Source organism: Canis aureus, chromosome 6 (genome assembly GCF_053574225.1).
Source record: "Canis aureus isolate CA01 chromosome 6, VMU_Caureus_v.1.0, whole genome shotgun sequence".
Taxonomy (NCBI): domain Eukaryota; kingdom Metazoa; phylum Chordata; class Mammalia; order Carnivora; family Canidae; genus Canis; species Canis aureus.
Genome location: NC_135616.1, coordinates 52,596,955 through 52,619,917, shown reverse-complemented (window position 1 = coordinate 52,619,917; position 22,963 = coordinate 52,596,955). Strand labels below are relative to the sequence as shown.

The window sequence follows — 22,963 nt, the reverse complement described above, 5'->3', positions numbered from 1 at the left end:
AGAAGTGATCTTGCAGCTCAGGAGAGTTAGAAGGTGGCTGGAAGAGTTCATTGGACTTAATTGTAGAGGTAAAGCAATGGAGCAGATACCTATTTCGAGCAGTAGAGTGTTTGGAAACCTGGAAAATCATTGCAAATTGGAGTGTTTAAGGCACATCTGCTAAGGAAGGTCTCTTGGTAGGATTTGAGGAGATTAGAAGAAATCTGGATGGCCTGCTCATTAGAGGTGAGCAACAGGATGATTTCAGTAAGACAAAAGTGGGCAAAGTAACAGCAAGAAAAAGAAGAAACTGAAAATGTGTCTAAAGACTACTGAGCCCCTCACCATTGTCCACCCCATCGATTCTTGTGTTTGGTTTCTTGATAATAATAGGAACAGGAGAGCTACTGTCTCCTGGGGCAGATGTGCTCACAGAGAAAAGGAAAAGTTGCTCATGATATGGTTTGGGTTATTTTTTCTATTTTTTGTTCATTTTAGTTTGGTTTGGTTTTTAACCTCTCCAAGTCAGCTCAGGACAAGAAGTCAATTCAAATTCAAAGGTATTGCTGAACTTATCAGAACCATTTGTCTTCTTTGACTTTAAAAACCAGGCAGAAAATGTTGCAAAATAAGATTTCCAGTCTTTCTGGTCCTTGCTTATGCCAAGAATGCCCCATGACTGCCCTCTGAGAGGCAACAGCCCTTCAGATCATCAGGAAACCCTTGAGCTTGCTAATAAAAAGAAAGTGATTTTCCATACAAAGTAAACAGATCCCTCCTGCACATCTAAAAAGACTTGGCTTCAGATGCGGGTGAAGGTTTAGGGTGGAGTTTTAATTTTCATATTACAGAAGCTCACTCTGAGTTTGCATTTTCACATTATTCTTCAAAGCACAACAGAACCCCCTGTCAGGATATATCCAGCAACTGCATTCTTGGAACAGCTATAAATTAGCTTGCCTTTGCTTTTCCCTCTTGAACTTGAGGCTCCTTTCAGGGACCCAGCAGAAACCCATTAAGAAGCAAGAAATGAAGCTTCAGGGATCTGTTCTGTTACCCAGAAGGATCATTCATATAGAATCTAGTCTTCTTTAGTTTCCCCCCAAAACTGAAGCCTGCTCTTCCATATCAACATAGCATAATAGATTCTGAACCAAAAGAATCATCTCTCTGGGCTGAATTGCTTTGTCATTGCACAGCTGAGCAGGAGATTTCTACGATAAAATTTTCCATGTGAATTAGAAGGAAAAAGAGAGAGAGAGAACTCTTCTCCAACATCATCTTTTTATTTATGAAACACTTCTGAACTTATTGGCAGAAAGGCACAATCTAATGTAACATACAGGGTGGTCCATTTAAAACAGTCCCCTTTAACAGAGGATAGCTTTAAGTGTGGCCCATTGTAAGTGGGTCACCAGATGTATTGTTATGTCAGTCCTTCCTGGCATTGTAAAAACAGAGAAGGCTTTCAGGGGTTGGGAGTATATGTGGAAACACAGGGAGACTCATTGAGCTTTAGAACTGTGAAAATAAAGGAATCTACCAGGATGCCTGATCATCGGGAAATAAAACATAAGAAAACAAATAAGAAATGTGTTCAATCTCGGTGCTGATATCTTTTTTTATGACAGGTAAGATTTCTGGGTTTTATTTTGTTCTCTTTTGATTTTTTTTTAACCACCCTGATGGTTGGTTGTATTTGTATTGTATTACTCATTCAATAAATATTTATTGCGCATCTACCATGGGACAGCACTTGACTGAATGCTGGGAATATGACAATAAAAAGGCAAAGGCAATGCCTTCCAGAATGCATATTTTAGAGAAAAGAGATAAACAGATATATACATGATGTGTTGCTGACATGATGTCAGAATCTGAAAATGTTTTGAAGAAAAATTCAGAAAGTGAGGAGAAAAGGGAGGAGAGAAGAGAATTGGGGAAGTCCTGTTTAATAAAGTCACGTTATAGCAGAGATATAAAGGAAGTGAAAAGTTTAGCCACATCCTATCAAGCAGAGGAAATGGCAAATGCAAAGGCCCTGAGGCAAGCATGTGCTTGGTGATTCCAGGAACAGCAAAGACAGAAAAGCCTACATGGCAGGTCCTTGAGAGGTAAGCTTAATTCAAACTTTCCTAAAGTTAAAGATTAAGGGATAGAAGTGGAATAGGATAGAGCTTGGGTTGCTGTTATTTTACTGAAAATAGAAGTTGAAGTACAAAGACAAGAATCAACCTATTTCCGGTGTCCCTGAGCAAGTGGTCCCACAGAGTGGCATATGGTTAGTGGGGGCTTAGAGGGTGAGGAAAATGAGGGGACAGTTTTGCCTACTAAAGTGAAAGAAGCAACCACTTTTCAATTAAAGACATGGCAAATTTCATGGTGCCCTGTCCCAGGAGGTGGCCATTCCAGAACCTGTACAATTATTCTGTTGACTTTAGTATGAAACTTGGCATTAGCAATGAGGTAAAAGTTTAACTGAAATAAACTATTTGTATCCTAAAAGCTTGCTATTGAAGATGGAAAAGGGAAAAAGTATTTTATTCCATGTCCCCCTTTCCCCTCTCCCTCCACCTGAGCTAACCTGAGTCATTGTTTTCCCAGAGCTGGTGAGTTCTCATTTCATTTTCAAAGGCAGTACTGAAGGGTGCTGGAGGACAGAGAGGTGGGTCTCATCTCCTTGGTGTGGCCCCCTAGACCAATGCTACTGAGGCTGAAATAAGAGGCTGGACTGGCAGGAACGTACTGCCTCAACCAAACTTTAGGCTTTTAATGAGATGATTCTCTTTCCTTCCTACTGGTCTTTGACTTCTGCCTTCAGGACCTTTTTCTGGTATTGTTTACAAGTTGTTCATATATTCTACAGGGTATAAAGCATGGGATTTATGAGCTAAATCCAACTCCCAAAGTTCCATCTGTCTCTTTACTTCCAGCTTTGTCCCGACCCACTCAAACAGAAACAGAGAAACAGAGAAATGTCAGCTTTTAAAGCATTTCATTTATTCAACAAACATTTGTTTGACATCTACTACATGCTAGCCATTGTGCCAGGTGCTGGGAATGAAATAATGAATGACACTGATCTGGCTGAGGGATAGTGCAGGAGAAGGTACAGAAAAGATGGAAATTTCTTACCTTTCCAAGTCCACCTTTCTCCCCTGAGACTCCATTTATGGGGACCCCATTCAGAGAATCTCATCACAACTCTCATTTCATAAATCACCCCACGTGGAACCCTGAAGAATCTAAGATTTATTGACCAGGAAAAATCTTTCTGTATCCTCAAGTATACATTAGACATCCCACACCCATTATTTTCTTTCTCATGTGTTTGCTTCATGGCATTCATCACAATAAAGATTACAGTTTATTTGAATACATGCTCATTTCACGTCTGCCCTTGACCAAACTGAAAGTTATTTAAATCCGTTTTGTTCCCCATAGTACCTCCAGGGCCTAGCACAGTGTTTAGCATGTATTAGGTACCAAATAAATACTTGCCAGTTTAGTGAATGGGTAAACAGTTGGACAAATGAGTCAAGCCATTCTTATTCTTTGGAAGAATTTGGAATTAATAATAAAGATTAGAACATATTTTTTATATATCTCTCTGAAGGAGGGATCACTGACATCACATTTCCAGATTAAACACAATCCATCGGGGTACCTCGGTGGCTCAGTCAGTTAAGCATCTGCCTTCAATTCAGAACATGGCCTCAGGGTCCTGAGATCAAGCCCCACATTGGGCTCCCTGCTCAGTCTGCTTCTCCCTTTCTCTCTCTCTCTCATCTCCACTCATGCACTCTCTCTCTCTCTCTCTCTCTCTCTCAAATAACTAAATAAAATCTTAAAAAAAGCAATCCATCATCATTTCCCTCAGAAATGAAAATTTAAATATGCCTATTTGTAAACCAAGCTGTCTGGCCTCACCTTTCTTCCTTATCATCATGGGTTAAACCTGACTTGAATATCACACACCAGACCCCAGGCAAGGGCCCATGTAGAGAGCACTCATCTGTCCTTAGCCAAGACTCTAATATTCTACTCTAGACGATCTGGGCTCCTGGATCCTTAAACTGCTTCTTGTGCAGCCAGGCCTTGAGGCCCCAGAATCTACCCACATTCCAGAGAGGGTTAGGGTTTCTCATCAATCTCTGTCTAGACCCTGTCCTCAAATTAGCAACCAGTGAAATGCAATCCCTGTGAGGAGAAACAGCATGGCCCATGTAAAGTGTAGCCAATGAACCATCACTTCCCTGAGACCCGTTGTCTCCAACTTCTCACTTCTCCCAAGCACAGAACATTGAGTGAGAGAAGCCATTACCATGTTCTCACTGCCAAGCAGTCTTCCATCATTCCAGAAGGAGTGTAAAGGAGTCCTGCTTTCCCAGCCTGCCATCTCTACCTACATTTGGCATCCACAGAGGACAGTCTTCTGGAGTAGAGAAAGGGAATCACTTGGGTTCTGGACAGCAGAGTTGAGACTCTTTTTCCCCAGAGTGAAAACAAAAGAGCAGGGAGGCTCTAGACAGGATCTATTCTGTAACAATTTGCCATTTTATAGTTTGTGCTCGTTTATTTCTAGAATGTCATACTGTGGGGTTTGAGGGTAGAGGAGAAAAGGGTTACGCAGAGCAGAATATGGGAATATCAGAAAAGATCCAGAGATCACACAAGGCCTTGGGATTGGTAAGGGCAGAGGTAACCTCTTCTAGATCATCTTTGGTGCAGTTATTCTGCACTATTGCATGGTGCTGAAGAGCTCAGAGCCACAACTGTAGCTGTATAACTTCAGTTCTTATACTCTTTAGGCCTCAGTTTGCTGTTCTGTAAAATGGGAATAAGGATGGTACTGAACTCCTAGGAACATGAGGAGGCTAAGTGAGTTAATACTTAAAATACTGAAATATTTATAGGGATGCTTAGAAAAAAGCAATAAATACTTGCCATTATTATTTACCATCAGAATCAAATGTTGGGTTGGAATCTTTCCAAAGTCAGTTCCACCTTTAAGATTCCAGTTTACAAAGGTCCCTTCTTTAGACACATATGTATTTAAAAAATGAAGGAATCTGTTGAGATGAATCAAGTCTGGAAAAGAAATTCAGTCTAAATAAGGATAGTTTACCACCATAATAATTTCTATTCTAGCATTTCTCTTGAATTGACATGTAAAATTCCTTGTGTATACAGAAAAAGGGCTCAGAGCTTTCATCAAGTTTCAAATTCCAAAGATAAGGAAAGACAACTTTTCTGCAGGGTTTACTGAAACAACAGTGTACAAATCAAAAATCAATCTTAAGTGCAAGTTTCTTGTGTGGTTAAGTTAATTACCATATAATTTTCTATATATAAATAAATAAATAATAAAGGAATTGTACTGATAAAATTTCTGAAATGTCCTGAAATTAGTTAAATGGATTGTAAACGCTTAGACTGTGGTAAAAGCTTGCTAAATACCTCCTTCCTGCAGATTTGGAGGAATGATCTAATAATACACTCTAATAAATAAAATAAAAATCAATGATAAGTCTACTGAAAACAAGTAGAGAAAGCCAAAGACCAAGGACAAGTCCAGGATTTTCCCAAAAGAGGGGTAGCAGTTCTTTTTGGACCATCATCTTATATAGTGAATGTTTGCCTGTGGCCTCTTGTGGAAGGCCTGAGGCTTGGCCACTCTGGATTATCCTTTTCACTGTAGATCTACTTCTCCAATCCAGGAGTCAATGGCAGTGGGATCATCTCAGGAACAGGCTTCAGGGCCAGTCTTAGAGTGGCCATCTCCCTTAAAAATAATCTTAAGAATCTTCTGATATTATATGTGAGTGGGACAAGGATTTTTCTGGAGGGCAGAAAGAGAAAGCCATTACTCTCACCAAGACACAGGTGGGAAAACCACTAAATCAAGTTTAGGAAGCTCTACTTGCTGACTTACAAGTTTTACTCATCTAGAACACTTAGCTGAATCTATCTATGTATGGGAACGTAATGATGTAATGTAAGTGTGTAATTATTGTAACCATAATATTTTTGTATTCCCAGATATCCCCATCATCCCTACAGATTCTTTCAGGAGCATAGACTTTGCTATCAAACAGCCCTGGGTTCCCAATTACATTCGGTCCTCTGATCAGCCACTAATCTTGGGCTATTCTGTTAACTCTTTAAAGCTCAGTTTCCATACTTATTAAATATAGAATTTATATAAAATATGTAAAATATCTATCTCACAGGGCTGTAGAACAATAAAATCATAGATATAAAGAACTCAGGCAGCCTTTGCTGAGTACTTACTATTTCCCCACATTTGAAAGGAAATTCCAGAAGCCAAAGTGAGGAGGAGACAGAAAGAACTACTCCTTATGTACTTTCTGAGCCTTGGTCCAAAGGGCTAATATTCCAGAGACAGACTGACATTTTGGGTCAAGAAATGGTAGCTTGACCTGGAGCCACACCCAGAAAGGCTTAATGAATGGGACTCAAAATGCCACTGGCTATTTCATTGTTTGGCATGCCTGGCTTTCATCAGTTAAATTTCAGTTTTAACAATAAGTATTGTCAGAAAACATCTGGCAGACATAGAGGGCTTGTCTGCCACATTCCTTGTTCCTTCTTGTCAAATATTCCTAGAGGGGGTGACAACCAGACAGTCTTCCTTGACATCCTTTTGTTCTTCTTACAATAACCCAAATCCCTTCTGTACATATGTTTAATCCAGTGGTGCAGGAAAATGGCAGTCTACTTATTTTAGCTAAGGCCCCAAATGCAGGTGTTGGCTGCCTTTCCAAGACACTCTTGCAAAGAGTTTCTATCAAGAGACTGCCTAATTGCATTTTAGTGCATGACATAAACATGTTACATGACTTTAAATTTTTTGATTATTTCCTGATCTTAGTCACTGAAGACATTCAGACACTGAAGATAGTTTTGGGGTATCATCCCAGCTCACCTCTCTTAGCTGTGTCAACTATAGCCCACAGCTGGGGGTGGAGACGGTGGAATACACATAGTCATGCTGCAATAGTTGAGTGAACAAGAAATGAGGCTGTGACCTAGGCCAGGCCAGCTAGTGACCTGATGATCCTAGCCAGTGAAATGAGAATGGAGAGCAAGATCAAGGGTGACTGAGAAAGAGTCAATCACTCTGTCAGTCACTCGGTATGGCTGAACCCAGAACAGGCAAACCAGGAAGCCCTGGTGGCACATGTTTTCTGTTTCCTGTTATGGAGATGAGGGAACAGAGAATGCCACCTGCAGGGAAAAAGAAAAATGAAGCATGTGCTCAGAGAGAAGCCAAGACTTGAGATAGAGAGGGTCTAATATCATGGGTTCCCAGTGGCTTTCTTGTCTGGTTCCATCCTAGGGCCCAGCTCCACTCTTGTCCTTGAGTTTTATAAAGCACCCTTGCATCCATGTACTAAATGTTCCCCTTTTTGCCCAGCTAAACCAATTATCCAGTTGATTTCCCTATCTTCTGTCTCCCTGAGTGCCCTAGTCCTACATTTTGTCCATGAGGCGGCACATTTCCTGTTTAGGGCTCACATATGATTAGACTACTTTACCTGAGTTGATATTTCCAGTTCCATTCCACTTACAGGAGAATGGAACACTTTGGGCCCTTTTCCATCTCTTACTCCTATCCACACAAAAAAGCAGTGACTTCTCTTGTTGAGTTTGGGGAAAGCGATTGGATTCACAGAGCAAGCATCATCTTCCCTCTTACTCTTGTTTCACTGTGGAAATAAAGCATAGAAGCCTGATGTCTGACAAGCCTTTCTTGTCAGTCTTCTATCCTCCCAGGGTCAGGAGAGATGGCAGATACCCTTGTATCTGTCTTGGCAAATACAAACCCTTCAGACCTGAGTTTACCCTGGTTGGGGTGCAGTGGGGCACAGTGGGCAGGTGAGGGCATCCAAGCCCCAAGATCTAGACTTGTGGGGTAGGTGGAGACATAGCATGAGAGAAAATCTTGTTTAAACTCCTTGCTTTATACTTAATCACATTAATATTTCATCCTTGATTCCTGAGTTCATATTTAAAGTAGCTAAACTATTTAGAAGAAAAAAATATGATTGGTCCCTCACAATCCTCACCAGTCTTGAAGATACTTTAAGGAATGTTGAGTTCTACAAAAGAAAAAAATATATAACTACAGAATAAGGTATATTAATTAAGCTTCTGCTGAGTGATTACCTATTAAAAGGTGGGTCATCTGCTAAGGCATTTTAGTTGCTCTCATTTATTCCCTAAACTATAGAAGTTAACATATCCCACCCAGTTACTGTAGTTGAAAATCCGTCAAGTCTTCCTTGATTCCTTTTTTTTTCTCTCACTAACCACACTCAATCAAACACCAATACCTGTTGAGTTCACTTTCCTGAGTTTCCTCTGCTCCTATGGGCATTGCCTAAATTCAGACCCTTTGATCTGTAGTTTGAACTACTGCTGTACTGGCTGGTTATCTTCTCTGTCCCCAACCATTGCTACATTGTAGAGAGCCTTACCTTTGTGAAGTAAACCTGGTGAATGAGTGCCCTGACTACAAACCTTAGGTAGCCCCTTTAGCTGGCAAATCTGAATGTATGAGACATACCACAGTCTGCCCCAACCTACACATTTTAGCAACTTCATTTTCTTCCATCAAACTCTCTCATACCCCAGCATTTCTACACTACAGTCACTGTGGTCTAACTGGATGCCCCAGCCAGATTCATATATTCACCATTTCTTAAGTTCTGTGCCTTAGTACATGCTATTAAATGCCCAGCCATTTCATTTATGTCTAAAATATTCTTTCCCAGCCTGTTCACATTAAGGACAACCACTTATTCTTAGAGTCTAATATACAATATAAATCATATATAAGATGGGTAACCTCCATGCTCCTCATCGCTATCTCCAAACCATTCTCTTCTCTTCTCTTCTCTTCTCCTCTCCTCTCTTCTCTTCTCTTCTCTTCTCTTCTCTTCTCTTCTCTTCTCTTCTCTTCTCTTCTTTTCTTCTCTTCTTTCTCTTCTCTTTCCTTCTCTTTTCTCTTCTCTCTCTCTCTCTCTCTCTCTCTTCCCTAGACATTCTTGGGATTGAATCTCATATAATTAAATCATATTGCCTGTTATCCTTCATTGTGATGTCACCAACCAATCCCTAGGATACATCCCTTTACTTCCCACTGGTTTTACTTCCTGGTTCACTTTCACTATCTCCACTTCTGTGGAGAACAATCTTCATTCCTGGATGACTGCAATATACACAGTAGATGATTCAGTCCAACACTCTAGCCTCTCCATTTCTTAAACTCCTCTCTTCCAGTGATCTGACCCTCCATACTACCTCATTAATTCATTTATATGTTCATAATCCTAGACCTTCTCATTACCAATAATCTCTCCATAATCTCAATTTAATTAAGTCCGTTCATCTATCTATCCCTTCATTTCCTCTAGTGATTCAATTCAAATTTCACTGGGATTTCCAACCCACTGAACTATCTTTTGACTATCTCTAAGCTTCTTGATATTCTCTCTCACCTCTTTACTAATCTTAAAGTCCCTGATTAATCAGTATATCCGGGATCCCTGGGTGGCGCAGCGGTTTGGCGCCTGCCTTTGGCCCAGGGCGCAATCCTGGAGACCCGGGATCGAATCCCACATCGGGCTCCCTGCATGGAGCCTGCTTCTCCCTCTGCCTGTGTCTCTGCGCCTCTCTCTCTCTCTCTCTGTGACTATCATAAATAAATAAAAATTTAAAAAAAAATCAGTATATCCACTTCTTTGTTTATACCCTTAATTTCTTGATGTACTCACTTAGCAAAACCACAACCCTGGCTAAATCCATCTTTTTACCTAATTTGTGCCTTCATCCATGCAAAAGAATGAGCTGAAGACCAACGCTGTTGATCATGAGAGTGAACCTAATTGCTGCTTGATGACCATATTAAACTCTTCTAGTCCATTCACTCTACCACATATGTGATGACTATTTTGTTCATTCTCATCTCTCTTCAAACCCCATAGTACACCACCTCAAAATTCATTCTCAGATGATGACCTTTTTACCAACTTCACTGAAAAAACTAAAGCCAACAGAATGGGACTTCTGTAGACTTCCATCACCATCATCACCTTCTCACCAGAATCTACACACATAAACCCTTACTTCCACCTGCAACTGGAGGGGATTTAACCATGCATCTAGGGCAGCCTGGGTGGCTTAACGGTTTTGTTTTTTTTTTTTTTTTTAAGATTTATTTATTTATGATATATATAGAGAGAGAGGCAGAGGGAGAAGCAGGCTCCATGCCGGGAGCCCGACGCGGGACTCAATACCGGGACTCCATCCTGGGACTCCATCCCAGGACTCCAGGATCGCGCGTGGGCCAGAGGCAGGCGCCAAACCGCTGAGCCACCTAGGCATCCCCTGGCTTAGCGGTATTTTAGCGCCGCCTTCAGCCCAGGGCCTGATCCTGGAGACACGGGATCGAGTCCCATGTCGGGCTCCCTGCATGGAGCCTGCTTCTCCCTCTGCCTGTGTCTCTGCCTCTCCCTCTCTCTCTGTCTCTCATGAATAAATAAATAAAATCTTAAAAAAAAACAAAAAACATGCATCTATTGAAAGTCAATCTCCCCATTTGCAAACTAGATCCCATCTTTCTTACTCAATGACATTGCTCTAGCAATTCTCCCATTTCCTTTCCTAAATCCCAACTTCCTCCTTCCCTACCAAATCTTTCCCATCAATGTACAAACACATAATTCATTTCTCCCATTTTAAAAACAAAACCAAAACCTTCACTTGCCCCACTTCCCTTGACTGACATTGCCTTGTTTGCAAATTACTAGCAAAACCCCTTGAATAGGTTGTCTATATCCATTCTCTGTAATTCCTTTCCTCCCATAGTCACTTAAAATGACTGCAAGCCAGTTTTTATTCCTGCCTGCTCTACCAAAACTGTTTTCCCTCAGTTTTCCTCTTACTTGACTTATCAGAGAGATAGGATACAATCCATCCCTGCCCTTGATATCCTTTCTTCAAGTGGCTTCCAGAATATCCCATTCTTGTTTTACTTTATTGCTTACTCCTTAGTCTCTCCTACAACTTTTTCCTTCCTTCCAAGCTCTTAATGTTGACATGCTTAGGGCTTGCCCATTGTTTTCCTCTCTATTCTCACTCATTCTTCTGGTAAACTGACTCTATACTGATATTCCACCTCCAGCCCAGAATTCTCTCCTGAGCATCAGACTTGCACATTCACTCAGCTTCTCAACTCCTTAACTTGATGTAATCTGAAAACACAGAAATGTTGGGTTTAAGCTCTTCTGATTCCTGATCTCTCACCATGAAAACTGAGTCACCACCCATTTTCCATATCTCAAATGATAGCAACTATGTTCAGGTCAAAAATTTTACACTCATCTTTAACTTCTTTCTTTATTACATTCCCACACATACCATTCAGCAAACACAGTTGGCTTTCATTTCAAATATATCTAGAATCCAAACAGTTCTTTCCACTGTCAGTGCCACCACCCTGGTCTGAGCCACCATTACTTTTCTCCTTATTCAAGAATCAGCACAGGTTTGGGTTTTTTGTTTTGTTTCGTTTTGTTTTTTTGTAAAGGGCCATATAGTAAATATTTTCTGCTTTACAGGCATACAGTCATTTTGGCAACTACTCATCTCTGCTGTTATAATGCAAATGGACACAGGTGTATTTGAATAAAAGTGTATTTACTCGAAAGCAACAAGCTGAATTCGGAGCATGAGTCACAGTTTACCAATTCCTGATCTACTTGGTCTCCTTGCTTCCATCCAGTGTTCTTTTCTCAAATCAGATCATCACTTTTCTGCTCAAAATTCTGTAATCTTTCCCCTTCTGGATCAGAGTAAAAACTCCTTCCAGGATCTTTGAGACCATACATGATCTGGCCAGTCATATCACTAAATCCCATACTTTATTGCACTTTCTCTTTCACCCACCCTGCTGCAGCTGCACTGACCTCATTGCTGTTCCTCAAATAGGCCAGGCATACTCAAGATATGGGGCATTTGCACTGGCTGTCCCTTCCTCCCTCAGACATCCACACAGCCAATGTCCCTTACCCTCTTCACTTCTTTGCTCAAATGTCACCTCATCAAGAAAGCCAGTGCTGATCACTGTTTGAAATTACAGCCTTCCTTCATGACTCTCAATCCCCCTTACTCTTCTCTATTTTTCCCATTTTTCTCCAAAACTTACTACTTTCTAACATAAAAAGTAATTTACTAATTTATATTTACTGCATCCCCAACTCTCCTAGAATACAGGCTCCACAAGGCCAGGGATCTTCGGATTTGATTCCATGGTATCCTGAGACCTTCAAGCCGTGGATGACACATAATAGACATTAAAAAAATGTTGGATGAATGGAATCTGTATGGCATCCCTCCAATCCCAGAGATGTGGTGAGTCATTCTGGTCTCTATATTACTTTAATTCTTTGTGCATGCTTCTCTTGTAGTCCTTTTTGGCCTGATTCATTATTATTTATGTATCTGTCCTTCCCATTACAAAGCCATGATCTCCTTGGACATTTCCTATATGTTTATTTGCTTGTCATGTACCAAAAGGTCAGACCATGCCAACTTCATGAACTTACAAAGTACCATATATGCATAGTTCTCTGTCACCAAATCACTAACTCTGCAAGTCAGTTATTATTTTGAAAGTCTCTCCTCAACCCCCACTCTAGATACATCTATACACACACTCTACTAATTGAGATAATTTAAAACTATTTTTCACATATTTGCTTAATTAGCTTGCAATGACCTCTGCAAAAACACTGGCCTCTGATGATTGTAAGAGGTAGTTTTCTGGCATGGACACCAAAGCATCAAAGAGTCAGCTGGAACTAAGGAAAGCATAACACAACTGGTTTTAATTACTCATGACAGGCAGCTGAATATATCTGACACAGGTCTTCTCCCCAATACATCACTCAAAGCAGGCCAGTTTCAGGAAATGGTAGAAAGAAAAAAAAAACAGGATTGAGCCAAAATGTGTCCATAATACAAAGCAGATCATCTTTCACATCGATGACCTTATTCATTTTGTCTAATATTTTTATGATGGCCCCAAATCTATAAAATTGCTAACCCCTTAAGACTTGGTATGCTCCTTTGCTGATGTTTAGGAGTGGTGGCTCAGGTTCTCAGAAGAGGAGGTAGGTGAAGACTGCACCCATTCATGAATTACTACATAAGCTAAGGGGTCCTCCAAAGTTCATCTAGAATTGCAAGTATGTTTGCAATTAATTCATCTGTGAAGTACAGGTGAGCACTTTCTACTTGTATTCAATGTTCACAGAAGGATTAACTTCATCTATAACCTAGTTTGTTTCTTTGGATTTGTTGCATAGCAGAAAATGAAAGAGGATTAGGAGTTGCTTTGTAGACCTACCTACAATTTTAATATATATCTCTGATGAAATCTCCCCTCTCATCTTATGAAGCTATGGGCTTTGAGTTGGTCATGCCTTTGGGTTGGCTCCTATTAGAAAGAGATTTCCTAATTAGGCAGCATTTCACCTCAGAAACTAATTTCCTTGCTACAATCTCCTCCCAGATGCTTGATCCTTGAACTCACTGCCTTCTTGTTTCTGTGCATTTCCAAGTTCTTATGAGTTTGTGTTGTCTTATCACAGTTTTGACAGTCTTGCACATCCCAGTGCTCATGCAACTGCAGAAACTTGGTTTTTCTACCTGCTGCTTTGCTCTGATTCATGTTTGATGCCAGAAACTTAGACCGCCCCTAAGTCTTTCTACTTATAATACCATTTTTTATACTTTCAACAAAAGCTTGAGTTCTGCTTTACTAGGACCTATGCCTATGACTGAGACTCTAACCATGAATGCTCCATTAAAGAGCTCAGAATTTAACAGAGGAAATAGCAAGTAGCCTTGATTACAATACCACATGATGAGGGCTGTGATGTCAAGCAGGGGGTATGAAGGTAGCACAGAGTAAGGGCACCTAACCCAGCAACTAGGGGCTGAGGGAAGCTTTCCTAGAGCCAACAACATCTAAGTAGTCTGTGCTAGACAAAACAGAATGAGAGATGTTCTATGCTAAGGAAGTCATATCTATAACTGATAAAGCTATAAATCATAGCTCCTTTAGGGAACTAAAGTAGTTAAGTATGGCTGCAGGGGATGTGGAAAATCTGAGGCTACAGAGGGAAAGCAGGGCTAGATCACAAAGTTTAATATGTCATTCTAAGAAGATGGAATTCACCCTATCAGTGATGGGGAGTCATTGAAAGTTTATACATGATATGGTCAGATTTATATTTCAGAAAGACCGGCATCAGTGTGGAGAATGAATTTCACTAGCTATTACCCTGAAACAGGCCCATGCTCTCACCTTCCCTGCTTTATCTTTCTGAGGTTCTGAATAGCTCAGCTCCACACCTCTTTTCCCATTAGTATTCTCAAACAAAACTAATGATCAAAATCAGTTTGAGACCTTATAAAAAATACAGATTATCTGAGCCCACATCACAGAACTAGGTTCTCATGGGAACAGAGCCTATCAATCTCTATTTTATAAACCTTCCCACATAATTCTGAGGCAGGTGGATGGTGGACAGAATTGGGGGGTTAATTAACATAGACAGTCACTGGCACCACAATGCAGATGTGTTGATGAACATCAGCAGCATGTTTGGCTTGTTGAATTAGATTGAAGATGTCTGAGGTCTCGATCGAAATGTCTTCCTTCTACACGATCTACACCTCTAATCCCAGGACTAGGAAAATCAGCTCCTTACTTAAATCCTCCAAAACCTTCCTTTGTTTGAATAACATGTCCAGTACTTAGCATGACCATCTCCTCTCCAGCCACTCTTCCCTTTACCTTGTACTTGTAATTAGCAGTACAAAGAGAGGATGTTAATGCAATTTACTCCCCAACTTCTACTTCCTCAATTAAGGATGGATATGGGAAATTGTATAAAGCAGTAGAGATCCGAAAACTGTCTGAGGAGCATTGAAAAGTGACTTGACTTAGGAACATAAAGGGACTGCTGGTCAGCCTCCAAGACTCATCTGAATTAAAGAACATATTTTTAGGACAACCATGTTATTTCCTCCAAAGCTCAAGAACCCAGGAGCAGAGACCACTGATAATTTGTCAACTAGCATTTGAGTATTGGCAAAGCAGAAAATCAAGAGATAAAAGAATTAAAGGTGCAAGTATAAAAGAAACATTAAATTTCTGGAATGGGCCTAAATAACTGTTTTGGCTGATTTGCTCTGAGGTGCAGAGGATTAAAATATGAATGCCCTTTTTTTTTTGCCATATTCAGTCTTTAACAATGGCTAGCCATTTGATTTAGTTCTGGTCTTTGGCTTGTTCCTAAGGTTCCAACTCACATTCTGTTATGTTACCCTAGAGCATGATAAGTGACACAACAGGTAGAGGTGCCAGAGGCAAAGTAAGTGACTTAATTTTCTAGGACATGACTAAAATTACCACAGTAATCCTATAACAAAGTAGTAAATGTTTCATAATGATTGTTTTACTCCTAAATTAGAGCTCTGGCATACAAGTATAATTTTTATGGTTACAGCATATCCATGCAGTAGACCTTCTTTACTTAAATTGATATTTTGTATCTCATACAAGACTCAATATATATCAAAATACAAATTATGTCAATATACAAATAGGTGCTTCAACATGAAGATATTGGAGTGCCTTAAAGCAGTTATATTTAAACATTCTGCTAATAAAAATTAAATTTTGTATTTGAATGATTTTAGATTTTTTTTTTGAGGTGGAGAGGGACAAAGGGAGAAGGAGAAAGAAGATCCTCTGCCTAGCACAGAATTTGACACAGGGTTCAATCTCACAACCCTGAGATCATGACCTGAGCAGGAATCAAGAGTGGAATGCTTAACCAACTGAGCCACCCAGGCATCCCTAGATTATTTTTAATTAAACCAATGCCTTAAATTAATCCACTTAGCTTAGTTTTCAGATTTACCATTTCCCTTCTCTTTCCAGTGTACATTCATATCAATGAAAGAAACAGGAGTGGCTGCAACGAAGCAAACAGTATCGAAGTCCAATGGTTAAAATTAGATTATCAATGACATTTACTTACATATTTGCAGCTGAAATTGCAATGTACAACATTTTTTTTCCTGAAAGGAGACACTTCCTCATCACTGAAATGTAGACTTCTGTTATCAAATTACATCCATATTACATCATCGGGTGGTGAATTTGACCCAAAATAGAAAGTGAAACCACATATACTTTTTCTGGGAAGAGAAAGGCTAGAGACAAAATTAAGCAATGGACTGGTTTTCATGAGATTATTTTGACTGGTGCCTTCTTAATTAGGGTGAGACTTTTGTCCAAGAGAATGATAGTCCCAAAGAGGAAGGAAATAGAATGTATCTAGCATGAGGGCAGAGAAAGGGAGTCTAGACTTTTTACCCCACCTATTCCAGAATACTCCATAATGCAAATCTTCACGGACAAGGCAGTTTGTGAACATTGATCCCTTTTCTGTTTTTGTGTACACTTGTATAGTTTGGGTGTACACAAGTAGTTCTTAAAACATTTTTCCTGATGTTTCACTCTATTATCTTCCGAAAAATCTGAATGTGTGTATATCCTTATAAAATTAGTGGAAATTTGTACATACTACATTAACCATTTCCAGACATGCATTGCATTCCTTCTCTCCATCCCCTCATGAATTATGAGGAGAGCACCTCTGTCCTAAAGCACCACTGTGCAGTCCAGCTGTCCATTCCCACTGCCCATCAGGAATGTCCATCACTGTGCAGTGCAAACATCCACACTGGGATGCACTGCTCTGGAAAGCCATCCTGCTTCTCCTGGCCCAGCACCACCAGCCCACTCTTCCTAATGAGGCTCCGGAGGATGTCCATGTCCCGAGTCACACTGCTGTCAGAGAGATCGAAGATACAGCCCTCCCGAGCCACGTTGTCCTTCAGTATGATGACACCATTTTCTTTCAGGCCCGCTCGGCACCGGGAAAGAAATGCAAGAAGGTCTTTATCAGTCAGGTACCCTACAGGTGAGGCCAAGTAGATGGGGGAACAGGATGAAATGGTGGGTGGGAGGGAGGAGAGTAGGAGGGCAGGAAAGACCACAAGGTGAAGAATCAGGAGACCATTTGTTCACTCATTCGTGAATTACTTAATAGCCTGAATTGTTCTAGTTTCAGGAGGCTTGAGAATTTAGGTAAGAAGACAGCTATCCTCTCTGAGGAGGCTTGGTGTCCTGTCTATAAAATAGGTATTATACTAGCTGGTCTATCTACCTCACAGGCATGAAATAAACTATTGCCTATCCTATGAGCCCCTGCCATTGTCTCCAGACAACCCAACTCTGTCATCACTTCTTTGTGTCTCTTAGACACACACACTCATTTAGACCAGACTCTAATTCATTGCTGTCTCATTTCCTGGGAATTTATATCTTAAAAAATCTACTTTTGCCAGTAAATGGAGATAAACTTATTTTGACCCCACTTTTTGAAGTTTCTCAAATATTTGGTTTTCTTCTGTGAGTTAGGTTGGTCCAAAGGCACTCCATCCCTAAGGATGGGAATTTTCAGGCTTGTAGCAGAGGATCTTAGGGGAGAGATTGGGAAGACCAGAGCTTTGGGAGAGTATCTATGATGCCTAAGGATAGCTAACTGCTCTAAGCACAACTACAACTATATCTCCCTTTACATCCATGATCCCTCTCCACAAATCCTCAAATAGCCCAGGTCTTGACTTGTCTATGTGGGAAGGTGAGAAAGGCAGATGTCATGCCATGCAAGACTAACCAGAGACCCACTGAATCCAGATGACATCATATCTGCCCAGTGGGGGTGTAAATTCCTGTAGGCTGTAGCAGTGGTAGCTTTCTACCTTTTCCCCATTGACCTGCAGGTAGTTCTGGGCTTCAAGAAGGAATGATTCCATCATGTCCACCAGTTCCACGCTGTTGAAAACCGGCAACAAGACGTGCTTGCTGACCCTTCCTATCCCAGAGCCACAATCCAAAGCACAGTCTGTTCCAGCTCTCCCGGGGCCCTGCAGAAAGGTATTTTGTGGGATACTTCAAATACAGACAACCCCCTCTGAGTCTAGGACACTCCAATTGCCACTTTAAACAACTTTATTTTGGTCAGTTTCATGTAATAAAATGCACTATTTTAAATATACCATTCAATGAGTTTGGATAAAGTATACAGGCATGCACCCTCTACTATGATGAAGTTCTAGAACATCCAATTACCTTTTCAAAAAAAAATATCCAACATTTCTAGTTTTCACTTTCTTTATTTTATCCAAATGTAGGTCTTCAAAAGAATTTCAAAGTAAGCTTTTGGAAAATAATGTCTTGGGTCTAAAAAATTGGCAATTTTCTCTAAGAACTGAGCCACTGAAAGCCCTTTAAAAGTAGAATTTTGGGCAGCCCGGGTGGCTCTGTGGTTTGGCACCGCCTTTGGCCCAGGGTGTGATCCTGGAGACCCAGGATCAAGTCCCGTGTCAGGCTCCCTGCATGGAGCCTGCTTCTCCCTCTGCCTGTGTCTGTGCCTCTGTGTGTGTGTGTGTGTCTCTCATGAATAAATAAATAAAATCTTTTTAAATTTTTTAAAAATAAATAAAAGAATTTTATTAACTGTAAATTTGGGTCAGGTCAACAGCTAAATGGATGTGCATGGTAGCTTATTGCTTTCTTAAGGGAAGAGAAGGGAAAGGAAGGGAAGGGAAGGGAAGGGAAGGGAAGGGAAGGGAAGGGAAGGGAAGGGAAGGGAAGGGAAGGGAAGGGAAGGGAAGGGAAGAGAAGGGAAGGGAAGGGAAGGGAAAGGATGAAAGAGCAAAGCAGTGAGAGAGCCTTTCAGGCCAGGATTTTACTTCAAATCCAGCCCCAATGGCACACAGTCACATGGATAGAAGGTATTTGCAGCAGTCTCCTCGTCTCTTTTCACGCTAGAAATTTTCTGCCTTTGTAAGAAAAACTATATGGTTTACTGGGCACAAATTCCTCCCTAAAATTGCTTTTATAAAGTAGGTCCGTACACTAAATTAACTGGAAGTGAAGGGTAGATACGTAGCACAGGGGGAAATCAGCCAATGAAAAATTTTTCACACTCACTTCTCTAAAGTAACATATACATATACACATATGTATGTATATATGACAGCTGAAACTTTGAGATATATATTATTTGGTTTCTATATATTATCTTGTCCAAATTATTTGGTCACAATTGGGATGACTGCTAAATATGTTTTGTTAGAAATTACAGTAATAAGATACTTACGCTGCCAATCAGGATCTTAAAGAGAAAGCCTACTCTTGGTTTCACAGGAACTAAAGATTTAAAAAAACATTTGGCTAAGGATCACGAGGTGAAGTTTGATCAGGAGGAAACATCAGAAATGCTACTTTCCAGCCCACCCAAAAGGCCAAATGAAGAACAAGAAGGGAAACAATTGTAGCTTCTTTTCAAATGGAATCATAATAGCCATGATTTATCATGTGCTTAAACATAGAAGTTCTTTGTGTCTGTAATAACTATGATAATCAAAACAATACCACAAGATAATGATTATTCCCCAATTTGAAGCTGAGGAAATTAAGATTTCTAATACCACACAGCTAATGGACTTGAACATGGAACTGCGTGAATTTAAAGCCAGTTCTACCTTAGGGCTGTCACCTTAAGTGACAACTCTGATTCCTTTGGTAGTATCTGTCTAATGCTATGCTGAAAAAGAAATTCTAAGGTTTCATTGAGACTTAGCAGGAAAGAGTTCTGTGATTGACTACTGATGTCTGCCTAGAGTATGGGAAAGGGAAGTGGTGGTACATGTACCATAGGTTTGCCATTCCTACTGACACTATGACACCTCCCTCATCCTGATATTTTAAAGTAAACTAAGATAATTCAGAAAAAAAGGCTTAGGCTAAAGGTTTACGTTGTGAACACCATAAGGAAAACATCTTTTAAGTAAATCCATAACATAAACAAGATGGGACAAGTATAGGAAAATTATTTTAAGCTACTGAAAATGATGTTAGTAGAAATTCATATGCTCAATTGGAGATTATAACTACAGATTTTTCTTATGATTCCTTGGCCTTAAAGTCTCTATAGATCATGTTTCTCAGATTATTGTAGCAAGTAGTCTTAGAATTAGAACCGTAGAATGATCTCCTTTATTTCAATGAACTAAATAAACACGAAGATGCTCTGGTTAAAGGGAAGCAGGGTCTCACTCACTCACCCTCCCTATCATTCTCTCAATAAAACCTTGAAGGATCTCAGTAAAACCCTAGAGTTTTTAAAGCACTCACGTCTAATTTCCCTACTTTTTTAGACAATGAAAGCAAGGCTCAGAGAGGTAAAATGTTTGAAATAAAATTCCCTTAAGAATTCTCAACCTTTTTGTTTGTATTTTTCTCCAATTTAGATGTGTGATCCTTGATTATAGTTACTTTTGAAACAACAGTTATTTACAAATTTTAAAAAGGTACCTTTCACCCTAATTCCATGTGCTGCTCGCCTCCCACACTATTGCTTATTTCTCTTTATCCCATTCCACTGCATGTGCTGGCACTGCATCTGCTATCCTGGCACCAAATTTCTCTCTCATTCACACAAAGCTCCTCTGGGAAGAGGTATTTAAAGACTGACCCAGGGACATCTCCCACCACTTGGACACGATGGCTGTCCCTATTGAAACCTGATGTCTTTCCATGACTGTGACTGGACCTATGCATGATATATGATTTCAGAACAAGATGTTTTGTTATTTTCATTGTCACTTATGATGCTGTCTTCCTATATTATGGATTCATATAAAACAGTAAAATGCTCTTAAGAATTTCATTTTAGTTTTGATTCTGCCTACATATTTTGTTTTGAAGAACATAATTTTAAGCTCACCCAGGAAGTTTAAAACTAAAAGGAAAGTGTTAAATGCCACTGTATAAAAACTATTAAGTAGAACAAGTTAGACCCAGGGTCTTCAGTCATCCAATCTCTGAGTAAGGTTAAAAGATAAATACCATCAAATGCTGATTACTTTTTATAAATTGCTGCTCCCCCCACATCAGAAAACTAAAACTAAGGAAAGTTATCAGCCATGCCATGGACATCATCTTGGTATCATTTGTTTATTTGCTAAAGTAATCATATTTGTAATGAGTTTAAACACCTTTTCTCACTGTCCCATGTCACTAAGTGTTGAAAGGAAAGCAAAACTTTAAATTAAACAATCTGTCTTTTCCCAGTTGACATAAGGATAAATCATGTCAGATACTCATATTCCCTGACTCCTTGTATCTTGACCTGGATTCTAATTTAGCAGATTATTAAGGTCAAAGAACCAAAATATCATTTCTTTAAAAAGACTGTTTGTACTTAGTTAGAGGTCATGATTTCACAATGAGCCTTGTCTACTAAGAAGGACTCCTTATATTTGTTTGAAAAGAGCAGGCTTCTCTTTTCCAACATAAATATGCAAGCACAAGGCTGTTTCCTTTCCCAGGTCCATGGGTGTGTATATGGGCTCTGTCTGACCAGCATCCCTGTGGTCAGCCTGGCATTCCACATGGAGTGACAAGACAGCTGGATTACTAACTAAGCTTCTGAAATGCACTGGGATCAAAGCCGGCCTCACCACGAGGCAAACAAGAGGGATTGCTTTCAGCCAGGCTGGAGAAGAATTGAGGTCTGTGGTACACACACACACACACACACTCACACACACATAAAGAGAGAGAGAGAGAGAGAGAGAGAGAGAGAGAGGATTTTTCTGCTTTGTGAGACAAATGGAAAAAATATGTCATGGTTAAGAGTAGAGAGTTTGGTGTCAGAAGACCTGGCTGGGCTTAAGTCCCAGCTGCATCACCTTGACAACTTATTTAACGTCTCCAAACCTCAGTTTCCACAACTGGGAAAAACAGAGATAATGATAGTACTTATGTTTTAGAATTCTTGTGAAACATAAGACAATAGTTCTAAAGTGCTTAGCAGAGTGGCTATCTCAGAGAAACCACTCCATGTCAGCAATACTGATTTAGAAATACTTCAAGCTGCCCTGACCTATAAACAGCCACGGCCATCATCTCTAGCCTCACAGTCATTTGTGGCTGTAGCTGATGTTCACACACGTCAGCCCCAATGGTGCTCCATCCTGACCCAATTCTCTCTGCTCCAGCACTTGGTGCTCCAGGGAGGTTGGATGTGAAGTGAACTTCACCTCAATACTAGGGATATTCTTAACAGCATGCTTCCAAGGAGGTTGACACCTAACCCAGATACTTATAATATTTATAACGTTTCTTTTATCAAAATAAAATGGACTCCAAATTTCCAAAAGATGACTTCAAAATGAATTGGAGCAAAATCTGTTTGCAAATTAGGACTTTATGTCTTCAGCAGGAACAACAGCAGCTTTGTTGTGCTGGCAGCTTAAGTCTATTCTAACAACTACATGAAGTTCCTTAAACTGTAATGAATGCATTTTGTGAAAGCCTGTTATTATTAGTAGTAGAAATAAATTAGATTTATTGGGTAATAATTATTCACAACAAAGAAAGTACTTGATACATATTATCTCATTTGTTTTTCACATTATCCTATGAGTAAGGTTCTATGGTTATGTTCTAGTCACAGGAAACAGAGACTTAGAGCCCTTAAGAAAAAATTCCAACATTGCTTATACATTGAATAGAGGAACCTAATGACTCTGGAGTGCAAGATTTTGGCCTCTACACAATACTGTCTATCTCCATGTGACAAGGAAGTAAGAAAGCAGTTTCACCCAACACCAGAGCTTCAAAGAGATCACATTTTTTCAAGGCAAAGTCTGCACTATTTATTAAATAATATGAAGAGATTCTACTGTACTTAGTATCATTTAAAACCAAACATAAGCATGCATTTACTTGCTATAT

The 22,963-nt window shown here is 39.9% G+C and overlaps 1 protein-coding gene and 2 long non-coding RNA genes across 7 annotated transcripts in view; 1 reads left to right on the top strand and 2 right to left on the bottom strand.

Annotated features, from left to right (window-relative positions):
- LOC144316117 (uncharacterized) overlaps positions 1-9,441 on the bottom strand; it is a 30,705-nt gene extending 21,264 nt beyond the window's left edge. For 2 of the 5 annotated variants that reach the window (XR_013381937.1, XR_013381936.1), the window contains exons 1-3: positions 8,855-9,441; positions 7,542-7,712; positions 4,927-5,070 (exon numbers count right to left, since the gene is read on the bottom strand). This is a non-coding gene — a long non-coding RNA (uncharacterized LOC144316117). Of the gene's footprint in view, positions 1-4,926; positions 5,071-7,541; positions 7,713-8,339; positions 8,835-8,854 lie in introns of those variants that run through there. The other 3 variants (XR_013381939.1, XR_013381938.1, XR_013381940.1) reach the window with 3 other exon arrangements.
- Positions 1,452-18,598, top strand: LOC144316118 (uncharacterized). Its single transcript, XR_013381941.1, has 4 exons — positions 1,452-1,610; positions 12,276-12,420; positions 17,014-17,072; positions 17,938-18,598. It is a non-coding gene; the product is annotated as an uncharacterized LOC144316118 (long non-coding RNA).
- NTMT2 (N-terminal Xaa-Pro-Lys N-methyltransferase 2) overlaps positions 16,099-22,963 on the bottom strand; it is a 19,815-nt gene continuing 12,950 nt past the window's right edge. Inside the window, exons 3-4 of the mRNA XM_077901618.1 lie at positions 17,832-18,081; positions 16,099-17,066 (exon numbers count right to left, since the gene is read on the bottom strand). Of these exons, the coding sequence (XP_077757744.1) occupies positions 16,795-17,066; positions 17,832-18,081 (522 nt within the window). The 3' untranslated portion in view covers positions 16,099-16,794. The remainder of the gene's footprint in view (positions 17,067-17,831; positions 18,082-22,963) is intronic.